The sequence below is a fragment of the Grammomys surdaster genome, unplaced genomic scaffold, assembly GCF_004785775.1.
Source record: "Grammomys surdaster isolate TR1022 unplaced genomic scaffold, NIH_TR_1.0 196, whole genome shotgun sequence".
Classification (NCBI taxonomy): Eukaryota; Metazoa; Chordata; class Mammalia; order Rodentia; family Muridae; genus Grammomys; species Grammomys surdaster.
Genome location: NW_021604641.1, coordinates 3159179 through 3172654, shown reverse-complemented (window position 1 = coordinate 3172654; position 13476 = coordinate 3159179). Strand labels below are relative to the sequence as shown.

Here is a 13476-nt window from a genome sequence, read left to right as displayed (position 1 = left end):
ATGTTCTCATGGAGAGGACAAAGGACAACAAACTGGGCAGTGTTACTGGTCTGTGTGTGGACGGCTGCTACTGGAATATAACCAAGAGCAGCCACTGTGGAAATCAGTTAGAGGCTTCTCCAAACAAAATAAAGACAGAACTAGAAAGACAGGCGGTATTGGTGATGCCTTTAATCCCAGCACTCGGAAGGGAGAGGCAGGAAGATTCAAGAACAGTCAGGTCTACAGAGGAAGATCCAGGACAGCCAGGGTTTCATGGAAAACTCTGTCTCAAAATAAATAAATAAATAAATAAATAAATAAATAAATAAATAAATAAAATATAACTACCATGTGAGGACTCTATATCTCAGAGATACTCACATACTCATGTTCAATGCTGCTCTATTCATAATAGCAAGGAAATGGAATTAGCCTAGATGTCGGTCTACACTGAATGGGTAATGAAATTTTGTTTTAAAGCAAAAAAATATCCAGACCTTCCTAGAATAATCCTACAATATATAAACAAATAATCCCAGCAATTAAAGAAACTTTGCTAAAATACAATTGAGATATTTATTGTCTTCTTTACGGATAGCAATGAAAATCATCAGAAATTGTATCAGTCTTTCCAAATGAATGGCCTTAAAAATCAAATTGGTGTAAGATAAAATTCAGTTTTAAGATCCGCAAAACATACATCAAATACAAAAATACTAATTATTTTTGCCACAGTTAGAAACAGATGAACCAGTTTAATTAAGAGCCGACATTTATGAATTGAATATAGTAAGCTAACAGATAAAACTATTAATCAGAGCAACTACAGATGAAGTATATTATTTGTGTATTTTCCAGGTTCATTACTGTAGTTGTATTTCTAGAGTACCAAGAACTCTCAGATCCAGAATTGAATAATGGAATTTGGCCAGCACTTTTTACGTCATTTTTATTTAGTACTCACTACATGCACATGATGCAGGTAGGGAAAGAGTTTTAACTCCATGCATAAAGGACAAGACAGACTGGCACTATGCCAAACGTGCACTGAGTCAATTAGGATGTTGTTCAAAGTTCCTTTTATTTCATCGTGTCCATGAAATTAAGTGCAGCACAGTGTACACATGTCCAAATATCCTCTTCACTTAGTTTCCTGAGCTTTCTTTGCATTCTGTTTTTCTTTTGCCTAAAAATTAAAGATAGCATATTACAAACTCCTCAAAGATTGTTTTAGATCTTACTAAAATAAAATGTATCCAATGGTATTCGCAAGGGATAAGGCTTATGCATTGTTCACACTACTAGAGCCTGTGTGGTGAGACCATAGTCCTAGTTACTGGGCACTGTGATGTAAGAGAGTGGCCACCCTGGCAACATAGAAAGGAAAGGTATTAATGAATAAGCAAATGAACAAGTACTCAGATTCCTGAGTGTGTTCTGAGACAGTGAGAGCATAGCAGTTTATAACTTGAGACTTGCAACTTTGGTTGAATCCTAAAGTTATTTACCCTCAGTAGAGATGATCATTTTTGGTTTACAGAGGATCAAATGTACTGATTATAATAATTAAAATATACTCATTCTATAAAGCCAAACAACCATAAGAATTCTAAAAGTATACATATTTGTTCACTTCTTACTCAAACTAAGTCTAATAAATTCGTTATACTTTTATTATATTGAAATAAATGAATTTAGCATAGTTTTGACGAGCTTAATAAATTATCACTAAAAAATACATATATATCATCAGTGGTATCAGTAAATTTATTAGACCTAAATGTTTTTCAACATGTCATTTGATCTCATAATTACAATATTAAATATTAAATGCAGTATTTGTTAGTAAAGTAACCAAAGTAAAGATGAAAAGCTCACAGACATTATCAAAGAAGGCCAGGCTCACAGACATTATCAAAGCTGACCAAAGCCACACAGTTAACATAGAGTGAAGTTTCAATAGATGTCAAAGACACTTGTTCTCAAGCAGTGTGTATCAACATGTATGCAAACTGGTGTCCCTATTTAAATGTAGGATGATGATTCAATAATAAAACAAATTCTCAGGTGACATCAAACCTGCTGGTCTTTGAAAATAAACCATAAATGAGAATTCTGTATTATACAATCAAAAAAATAGCATAATTAGAACTATTTCAACATTTTATGATATATCGGGTATTCTAATGCAGCAGTATGATAGAACTGAGAGCTATGCATTAGACTTAATGGATGTGGTGGCACAGGCCTATAATCTAGCTACATGGGAGGCTGAGACAGAATGGCTAGTTCAAGACCAGCTGGATAAAAGGGCTAAAAATAGCTGGATGTAGCTCAGTGAGAGCCTGCGAAAAGCCCTTGAATTGAAGGGGGGGGGCAAACCACAGAAAATCAAGAGCAAATTATTTTTAAACATGTATGCATAAAATATAGGCATTATCTAAAGTCTAACTACTACACAAAAGTAGCAAAATTAGTTATAAACATTTTTAATCAGAATAAGTTGGAATTTAACTTGTATACCCTATCCTACACAAAATTTCATTTCTTTCTCCATTTGGCTTCTTTATTTTTGAGATATAGTTTTACCTTCTAGCCCAACATGGCTCTACAGCTCACAATCCTCCTACCAAGAGGCTTCCTAAGTGCTGAGATTACAGACATGCGACACCATCTCTAGCCAAGCTTCCTATACAACTGAATTTCAGGTATAATGTGAAAAAAAAAGAGAAAAGTATTTAGTGTTTTGCTGTTGGTCTCTGAATATAGTTTACAAAATGCTTACTAAAATTAACAAAAATACTGTGATCGTTGTCCTACTTCTTTATTTAAGAGACAGAAGAAGTTTTAAGGATTTGCTGCTTATTATCAATTGAGTTGAAATGCAATTCATTTGGATCCCTTAATCAACTACATTCATGAGTTTATACAATAGGTACCAAAAGTTTAAAAAGGTGAAGTAGACATTTAGAATTAAGCATACGTGAGCGTGTGTGTGTGTGTGTGTGTGTGTGAGTGTGTGTGTGTACACACGTATACATATGCTGAAACAATTTCTTACAGTATTGTAAGTATAAAAGACTCACAGATGGAATCTTAATTTAGCTAATTTTATGTTTCAGGGAACAGATTTGGTATATGGTACAATGAGTTTTACAACTATTTTTAGGTTACCTCCTGAGCAATTTATATGCAATGTATACAACTCTCATATAACAAAACCATGAAATTTTACTCTATGTCATTAGAGTCACAAGATCAAGGGAAAATTAGTTCTCTTTTGCTTTTAATTCAATAAAATGAAAATTTTTTGCCCCAACTATTTCCACCATTGGTTATATAGACAGAAGTATGGCCAAAGTCCAACTTCAGATGTCCCTGGCGTCCAGCACTACAAAGTGACACATCTGTTCTGTGGTGTTCCTCCCACAGTCCCCTGTCACACTGTGATAGTCAATTCCTTAAAGAGGGATAAGGAAGCAACCAACAAATTAAATCCCACATATTCCAAATCCATGTCTAGATTCTATACATAATTGTTCTTGAAAGTATTACAATTAACAAATACCATGATAGCTTTTTATTATATATAATTTAAAAATATAACCTATTTTCCCTGCTTTTCATTTTGCTTTGTTTATTAGCAGAGAGTTCCAAAGTGGTATAACTTGTTTAGCTTTTTTTTTCCACAAAAGGATGACAAAAATACATTTGCTAAGAAAACTATTTAGCAGTTACTATGTTTGTCTGAAATTTTTTTTTATTTATTGTCTGAAATTTCTCACGACTTTGTGCTGATACTAATCTCAAGATACTATGCAGCAGACTATAATTGTTTCATTCTTTGCCAAACCATGCCACAAGTTGGTTGAGTAAATTTATATAACAAAATGTCTAGAATATAATTACAACTAGACAAATGAGCTGAACAATTAAAACATTCAATCAAATGTTGACTCCACATACCCTCAAAACCTAGAAGTTAGCATTGTACAAGTAGAATAAATATACATATTAGTTGTATAGTATTACAGATTAAAAACTTCTAAAAAATTAGGTAGACTGGACAGTCGATAACTACCTTTCTTAAAAAATTTGCAAACAGAAAGCTCAAAAGAGCCAGTGTCACACTAACATTACATATTCATATACTGCCACCTTGTGTCCAAAACAGTCTTTGCAAAGGCTTACTGTAAGCTCTCAAAACCATCATCATAATCATCTGGGGATGGACAATTTTTTTTTAAATCACACAAAATTTTTTTCTAATCTACACAAAAATACTGTATTTTAAAACTAACTTTAAAGAACAGTTTGCATTGAATAAAGTGAAAATTTGTCCATAGGTTTTCAATCAGAAATTTTGTTCAGGATGACTCTGAATTCTGCATCCATTTGCCTCGACTTCCAAGTACTAGGATTATAGGTATGCACCACCACACTCATCACTAATATTTTAAAAATAGAAATAGTTAAAGGTGTTGCAAAGAATACTGTATCTATATATCCTGATAACAAACAATCCAGGGATCACGGGGTCCCAGTTTTTAATAAATGATTGAAAATCAGTCCTAACTTAGAATGCCCGAGGAGCATGAACAGACCGTCTTCTACAATAATTTTAAATTTAATGCTAAACAGGGAGTCGTATATTTCAGGTAATAAGGAAAACACAAATATATTATATTTATAGTATGAAATATCTGGGACAAAATGTATGTTTGCTTTGTACACTTTAAAATCAATAAAAAAAAAATATACCTACCATGTATTCTTGTCTTTAAATTAATGGTCCAAATTTTTATTTGCCTAGTAGTGTCTTCTCAAAGTATTTCTCAAAATGTGGTACACAGATCAGTTGCATTAGAATCACTTGGGAAACTTATTAAAGATTCCTTCCCCTACATGGGAATATCTGGGGAGGGGCCAGGTAACATGTAATTTAAAGAGCATCCAGAGATGGTCATTTTCAGAAATGCTGATTTAAAATATAAACGTATAAACAATTTAACCGTAATTCATTTATTCCTTGAATAGTTTATTAAGTGCTTAACACTGAAGAATAAATCTTAGAAATCAGAATTTTCCACTTATTTGTTAGTTATCCCTCAGTGGGAAGGATTCTAGATTAGGAATAAGAAATCTATTTTGCTAGCCAAAATATTCTTTTAGCCCCATCAATGTCTATTCTAGTTCTAAATCCTGTTATCAATGCAAAATTTTACAAAATTAGCTAAGGGAAAAAAAAACTATTATTTCAGTTATTAACACTGAAAATTTGTTTTTGTTTAGAGAAATTAATAGTGTTTTGATACAATACAACCTGTGTTCTAAACATTAAGACTTATGGACTGATAACATAGTGGGGCTATTATCTGTTTTTGTTTTAAAGTACTAGGCTATGTTACTTCTCTTAGAATGCAAAACACCAGGCAAAAGAATAAAACTACAAAATATAAAACTCTAGGCAAAAAAATAACTACAAAATGCAAAACATTAGGCAAAAGAATAAATCTACAAAAGCCCCAGAAACTTTATCTCCATTCATGCTCAAAACAATGTACTGGAGGAAAACCTAATCTAGCTTGAGTAGCCACCAATGAAATGCTTACCTTTTCCACAAGTGGAATTAACTGCTGGTGTTCTGCTAAGGTCTTTAACAATTCCATAATGAAAGGGAGATAATTATGCTTCCTTCTGATATTTTCAATCTAAAAATAAAACACATTTTCTGATTGTATTTTCTTTTTGCATCCAACTTAAAATCCTTCATTCTCATAAACAGTATTAGAAATAAGATTTTTTTTTAAAAAAAAAGATTTGATCCCTCCTGATAATAAAGAATGTACAAAAAAAAAATGTAGCAAGCATTTCCTACACACAACTTTTTTCCCTCAGCTTAGCAAATCAGTTTTTAAAGTCCTTTCTAGACAATCTACTTCTGTAGAAAAACAAACAAACAAACAAACAAACAAACAAACAAAAAATGCAGCCTATCCCAAGGATATTTATAAAATCATAAGCTGTGAAAACAGACTTACCAAGGTCTACAAGATACTCTGCTACTGTAACTACACAACTACTGAAGCCAAGACTAAGGAAAGAGACCAGCTCTAATTTTTGAAGTTTAATACATTTTCTTGAGGACTTTGTTTTAATCAGTGAGGATAGATAATGGGGTAAATCTGTACCAGTGAACAGTCTCCCAAATTATGTGCTTCTACCCTTTCAGGGTGGAGTGGCCGTAGACTGGTTCTAACCCTTCACTGAGTTATTATACATCCCATCTAGTAGATACTCGATTGACTGCTCCTTTCCCATAGTTAAATCTTCTATCATTTATATGTCACTCCAACATTTCCTCAAAATAATTTGAATTTATAATTTCTTTTAAACTAGGTGTGATTTGTTACATGTTCTTACAATTAAGTCATGGGTAGTTTATGTACCATCTTAGTATTATGTGACAAGGAAAATAATGGTTGAAACTATTATCTCATACTAATATCCCTGCTGCCAAAAACTTCGCCCTTTCTTTTTATGCTTTTAAATTACTCTAAGGAGCATGACCACATCTTACCTGATAAAAATACCACTATAGATTCAGTTATGGTCCATTTATTTCCTTTCATCTTTAACAGTGATTTGTTGGCTGTTAAGTACAACGTGACATTGTGCTGACACAAGTAAGCAAATACAACAAAGAAAACAGTCCTTGCCTTTGAGCTTCCCATGAAAAAGGAATCTTGTACTACTATCTCCATATGACAGATACCCTACAGTACATAACCATTAGGCATCAAATATCTAAATCCTCCTTCCATTCTTCAGCTTACTGAACAGACTGTAAGTGAAGGAAGTCAACGAGTTATATAAATGTTTGTTTTAACTAGAGAAAATTGAATAAAGATTCTTAAAAACCTTAGAATTTTAAAAGAAAAATCAAGTGACAAAATTTCAAGTAATTTTGGTTATACACTTAGAATATATACTAAGGAATAAAAGAGACTATAAAAAAACTCACCTGTTAATAGTAGTGTCATAGATAGATAGATAGATAGATAGATAGATACATAGATACATAGATAGATATAATGAGATCCATTACTTGGTTACTAACTTAAGAAAATAATTTGTAATTTTTAAATATTATTATTATTCATGTGCAAATGAGTAACATTCAGAGGAACCAAAATTTCCATATTAATATAATTTCTGCTTTAAGTAGAAAGCCTTTTTAAGACTAAGAAGTATTATATGAATTCATCTAGCACTAGAAACAAAAATGTACATCTTAACCTGAAAAAGGCCTACAGCAAGCAGCCAGGCAAGCACCTAGTGCTTTTCAAACAATTTTGAAGCAATTTTAAACAGTCTGTAGTGGCATGTATCTGTACTCCCACCAGATATGTATGAAGGCTATTGTCCTTTATACATAGTTCATTACAGGCCAGGCATGGCTACACAGCCAGGGCTACATTTGAGACTGTCTCAAAAACAAACAAAACAAAACAAACAAAAACACAAAACCATAATTCATTTTCTACTACAAAAACTTGGAACTTTGCAAAAATGATTGCAAGTCTTGATCAAGCACTATACAAGAACAGTCAGAAGCACATCACACTACACAGCATAAAAAGTTATCAAAGCCTACAGACAGAAGGTCCTTGCTGTCCCCAATAGTCACAGGTAGGACACCCTGGACATCACGAAGAATAGTAGGTACAGTGAACTGAGACATCTAACAGAGTAAAAGTCTGAACATAACAGCATTTAAAAAGTGAAACTTTGTCAAGTGCCTGATAATCAATACGTTATTCTGAAAACTCACCAATGATGGGAAGGAAAGCAATCTATCAGCCAACACACTTTCATCTAAAAATTTACTAAAGTATTATAGCCTATTTATAAAAAACATACCTTATATCTCTTTAATTTTTGTACCTCTTCTTCAATAAGCATCTGGTTTCTGGCAACTTCTGACTGAATAGCACTTAACACAGTACTACCCTGATCTGTATCCATGGGTTCCTCCTTGGGAGAAAAAAAACAAACAGCACCCTAATGACTGTGGCTTAAGTCCTGCCAACATTTAAATGATTCATATGATTATTTTCAGATTTCAACTTAATGTTGGCAAGAATATTAGCCCAATAAGAAAAAAATTAAAGGATAAAAGCCTTAAGTATACTTTCCATATTTCTATTCTAAAATACTTGACTTTCACCTACTACCAATATTGTAACATACTATATTACTACAATCTATTAAATTACAAAATAAATTTCCTTAAACTATCTTTAAGATATGATCAAAGGACTTTTTAAAAAACTTTTCTGTACCATTAGCTCTCTTTTCCAGCCATATTTACAGCAGTAAAAAGGTAATCATTAGGATTGGTAAAGATTATATGTACATTTGCATATACCAAATTAACTCCTACAAAAATATACTCTTGATTAATTATAAGAGAAAACAGCTAAAATAATTCATTACTAACATTTAGCACCTGTTATGTTACTCTTTGTGATACACAAATTTAATTCTCATGAGAATATTTTATGGTGAACACAATAATATTCATGCTTCATTAAGAAACTGAGAAAAATATCAATTGTAAAGTATAAAACTAAGTAAGATAAATTCAGAATATTGCCCCTTAATTAAATCTATTATGAATAAGAAAATCAAAGAAATTTTTCCCCTAAGAGAATACAGTACCTATCCTAAAAGTTTATACTCAAAGGCCAAAGGAACTACAAAGAAGGCTCAACTGACAAGAGTGTTTCCTGTTCAAGTATGATGATCTGAGCTCAGATACCCCAGAAAAAGCCAGGAATGGCCACACACATGCCTGTAACACTGTTGCTGTAGAAATCCAAGACAGGAAAACTGTTGGGACTTGCTGGCCTCAAGCCTAGCTCCAAGTTTAGTTACAGACCCTCCCTCAAAAAAAAAAAAAAAAAAAAAAGTCATGTGTGACAGAACAGATCCTAGATACCCTTCACCGGCTTCCACACACGTCTACTCTTGATAGTTCCCACCCCCCCTACACGACCAAGGGTGTGTGGGTGTGTGTGTGTGTGTCCACAAACCTCTGCAAGTTGTCTTTGTAACTCCGCTATCTTCTGCTCATATATCATTTTTCTGTCAGATACTATGGCCATTAAATTAAATCGAATTTCTCCTTCGCTATACCTGCAAAAAGGTTTTAAAATGTAATAAAAATTATAAAATCATTAGTATTAAGATAATTTATTGTGATTACTACATAATGGAATAAGTAAAATTAATAGTAGGCTAATAATAAAAACTGACATTTTAATAAGGTTTTGTATATGAAAGAGTATAATACAGCAAAAGACTACCTAAATGTCATCAACTGCAAGTACTTTAAATGCTCCATATGGCTATGAATTTACTTAAGACATTAGAAATAACATGTTGTTATCACTCCTCCTTTTAAGAAATAGGACAATTATTACTTAAGTTCTCAGAGCAAAGAATTAAACCAAGATTTTATGTTTGTTAGACTCTACTGAAGATACTAAACATTTTTTTCCAAGTCATGGTGTAGCTTCTACTGTTGGTAAATGCATTTTAAACTTTATAACTCACAAGTAAATATAAAATATTAATTTTAATGTATAATTATATCAAGTAGTAAAATTACTACCCTGATACCAAAAAAATCCCTAACAGTGTGTATGAACTGCCTTAGTAATATATTTGACATTACCTATAATACACAGGAGACTTAATCTAGATAATACAATATAAGACATAAGACTATATTTATATCAGTTCAAACCTACCAGATACTTACAAAGCATCTTATAATTTTAGTTATCAGAAAGAACATGGTCAAATATAACTAATGCTTTTAATTATGCGAAAATGTTTAAAATTTTCTAGGTCTTTTTTAAATTGAAGGAGTTCTATGTTCCTAATCCTATCAAGTATAACTGAAACTTATGGAAATAATATATTTAAAGGAGAAAGAACAGGTGTGTATATTGGGGAGGAAATTCACTGTAGGTCTGAAGAATCCCAAGGTGAGATGGAATTTGCTGGGTCTATCTTGGCTGTGAGATTATAGTGTATCTTTTTTAGATTACAAGGTAAATAGCACACAAAATATATCACTTCCTATAACTGAACATGATTATACAATTATTTCAAAATAACTTTATCTTGAAAATCCTCAAAATCAAAACAGTCCAAAACTACCTGTACAGATATTTAGCAATAGTAACCAGTTCATTTAGGGCTGGTACTGTAGTTCAGTGGCATATCATTTGCCTAGCATACCTGAGGCCCTAAGTTCAAAGCCCTGCACTGCCAAAAAATAAAATGAAATAAAACAAACAAAAATCCCCACTTAATGGATATGAGTGCATTTATTTGTCATATCACTAAATAAAATTTCTAAAATACATTTTCTCAGTACATTAATTCAATCAAGAGTAGGTCAGATGTTTAACATAGAACATTAAAAAATTCAAACATTTTTTAATTAAAAAAAACAAGGAAACAAACAAACAAAAAAACCCCTTAGAAACCAGATTTATCCATGAAACCATGCATTAGTGGAGCATTACTTTTGAATCCTTTTCTCTATTACTGGCCTCACTGCAGTAATCCAGTCATCTTGATTGCATGCACCTAGAAGAAAATGTTAAACAGTCAAAACTACACTAGAAAAAAAAGCCAATATTAACTAACATTCTCTCAAACTTTTAACCAACAATACTTAAGTAAATTGAGGATGTATACAGATGTTTTAAAGGTCCCAGTAGGTAGCCTACTATACCTGAAGACAAGCAATACTGATGCAGCCTTGGCAAAATTCAAATCTTAGGTGTGAGCCACCGTTACCGTATGTCTTATGGATTCTCTCTAGTGTAATTATGTTAAGCTTAATTCTTATTTTCTGATAACAGAAGAATACTATCATCTATACTGTCATACTATCGTTTAACATCATGTCATGCTATCATGCAACGGACACATTAGTAGACACTAAAATATTTGAGAAAGAAAGCAATGAATTAGAAAATTAACTCCCTTAAATGTACAGCCACGAGATAAAGATAAATACACTCAGTGACAGAGCGCTTGACTAACAACATTATAGCCCTGGGTATGTTCATTCTCTCAGTCTCTTTCACTCACTCACTGGGTCTCCCTCCCTCCTTCCCCCCGTCACACAAATTCTTTAAGCAATTTTTTTTAGGTTATTATGTTTTATAGATGACAAAATTGTTTAGGATAAAAAAAAGAAACCAATCCACGTTAGTGATAAAATACAGATTCAATCCTTACTGTCTGACTCTCCAAAAATGTAGAATAAAAAATTGATAAGGAGTAATAGAGAGAAAAAGATCTGAATGCATTATATGCATGTATGGAAATATCATAATGGATTAAAAGCTACCTTTTACAGTTACTATGTACTTTGTTTATATTTAACAATCATAACTGCTGGTCAACAGAAGACATAAGAATTCAAATTAATTATCAAACTAAGGAAAACCAGCTTCTTAAAATTTATTTTAACAAAGAATAAATATTTTTAAATACAAACCCTTCACTAGATGAATTATTGGTTATAAATGTGGAAAATGATCAAAATTATGAAGTTATAAACAAAACAAACCCACTTATTTGTTGTAGTGATGGGTAATGAGCCTGGGTCACCACGTGATAGGAGAGCTCTACCACCGAGATGCATTTCTAGGCCTCATCTTATAAATGCATAAAATTTAACCAAAAGCATGTATTAGATTCAAATAAAGCAAAGGTTTGCTGGATTGCAATTTAATGTAATAAAAGAAGAAATTTCATAAAGTCACAAAAAAGAATTACAATTCTTTTGTGAATTCTTTTGTGAGCTAGAGTGTAGTTCAGTGATAGAGTCCTTACCTACCATATAAGACTGTCTGTGCACATGGTGTGTCTGTCTGATGTGTGCATGTTCTCTCTCCCTGACTTTCTCTGTCTCCAATGTCTGCATGCTCTGTCTCCCTGTCTTTATCTCTCTGTCTCCAATGTGTGCATACTGTCTGTCTCTCTCTGTGTCTGTCTCTCTTCTGACACAAATTTTTAAGCAATTTTTTTTAGGTTACCATAAAAAGTGCTTTTCCACAATGCCCTACCCTATCCACTCTGGCTGATTCTCTTCATTTCCTCACTTCTGCTTTCTTGTCACAGGTACTCCATGACCAACTTCCTTAAGACCTTTTCCTCCCCTCTCATGCTTTCCATTGCAAAGCTGAGCAGGATGAAATCTCCTGCTGTGACCCCACCAGGAGATTGAGGCAGGAGGATCACAAATTCAAGGCCAGTTTACTTAGCTAGAAAGTCATTATCTCAAAATAAGTAAATTTACTTATTTTAATTAAAAATAATGTGAGCTGTGTGTTAAAAACAAACTCATAGTTAGGCCCCAAATGAATCGTGTATGTCCTTGATATATAATCACATCATCTAATTTCATCAAGCAATCAAGACCATATTATACTACCTCAAAGTAGCTCTCATCCTCAAACCTTAAGCAGACCTGCATCTAACATAAAGGAGAATATAAAGTCATTTTTTCCTTATCCAAAGCAAAAAGCAAAACAAATTACCTAAATCAATTGGGCCTTCTCTTAATCCGTCCAATTCATACAGTCTTCCATTGACTGGAACATAACTGACAAAGTGAAAAGCATCTTCTTTGGCTGATGTCTTTGTATCAAATTCAAACATCTGCTGTCTACAGTAAAGAAAAGAGTAAGAGCCAAAGAAAAAGCAAACACAACAAAGACAAGAGATAGAAAATGATAAGACAGTCAGGGCCAGATAGAAGATAGGCAGACGGACAGACAGACAGACAGACAGACATACAGTTCTTTACCTGGCAAAACTGTTGTGCACTTGTCGGATCACATCTGAGTTACTCAATGCCAACCCCTTCATCTAAAATAATTTTGAAAGTACCCTATTATAACAAGAACAATCACAAATAGATCGTATTAACATTAAGAAGACTACTCACAGCTGCATCAAAACTTTGGGAAAATTCTTTAAATTCTGTTAACGTCTCTCCTAAATGCACATCTTGATGGGTACAGTTCAGTAGTACACTTACGATAGCCTGAGTGGCACAAGCATTATTAATTACCTATAAAATACAAAAAAAGAAGAATATTAAGAGTCTGATTTTTTTTTTTTTTTAGTTGACCATACACCCTTCCAAACAAAAGCAGTCTTCAAATTCTATTTCATATAGAACTGATATAAACTTTTAGTTTCCATTCTGGTCTACTTTCAGGAACTTGATAAAATTTTTGAGTGGCAGACTCTAGACAGTCAAAGAAATTTAGTAACCATTAAGACTGCAAACAAGTCCAGTTAAGGCAGCATGACCAATCAGCCTAACCTAAAACAGCTAACTAGAACAAAATTAATTTGTCCTCCCTCCTAACTTCCTTCTTCCTAAACTCA

General features: G+C 32.8%; 1 protein-coding gene across 3 annotated transcripts in view; it reads right to left on the bottom strand.

Annotated features, from left to right (window-relative positions):
- Positions 1-705: 705 nt before the first annotated feature.
- The window catches only part of Uchl5 (ubiquitin C-terminal hydrolase L5), a 29624-nt gene continuing 16853 nt past the window's right edge, over positions 706-13476 (bottom strand). The window contains exons 4-12 of one of the 3 annotated variants that reach the window (XR_003711746.1): positions 13028-13153; positions 12887-12948; positions 12618-12745; positions 10587-10650; positions 9081-9183; positions 7906-8019; positions 5595-5693; positions 4748-4897; positions 706-1168 (exon numbers count right to left, since the gene is read on the bottom strand). Coding sequence is in view for 2 of the 3 variants with exons in the window: in XM_028769957.1 (XP_028625790.1) it covers positions 1124-1168; positions 5595-5693; positions 7906-8019; positions 9081-9183; positions 10587-10650; positions 12618-12745; positions 12887-12948; positions 13028-13153 (741 nt within the window). In the remaining variant the exon portion in view is untranslated. The remainder of the gene's footprint in view (positions 1169-4747; positions 4898-5594; positions 5694-7905; positions 8020-9080; positions 9184-10586; positions 10651-12617; positions 12746-12886; positions 12949-13027; positions 13154-13476) is intronic. The other 2 variants (XM_028769958.1, XM_028769957.1) reach the window with 2 other exon arrangements.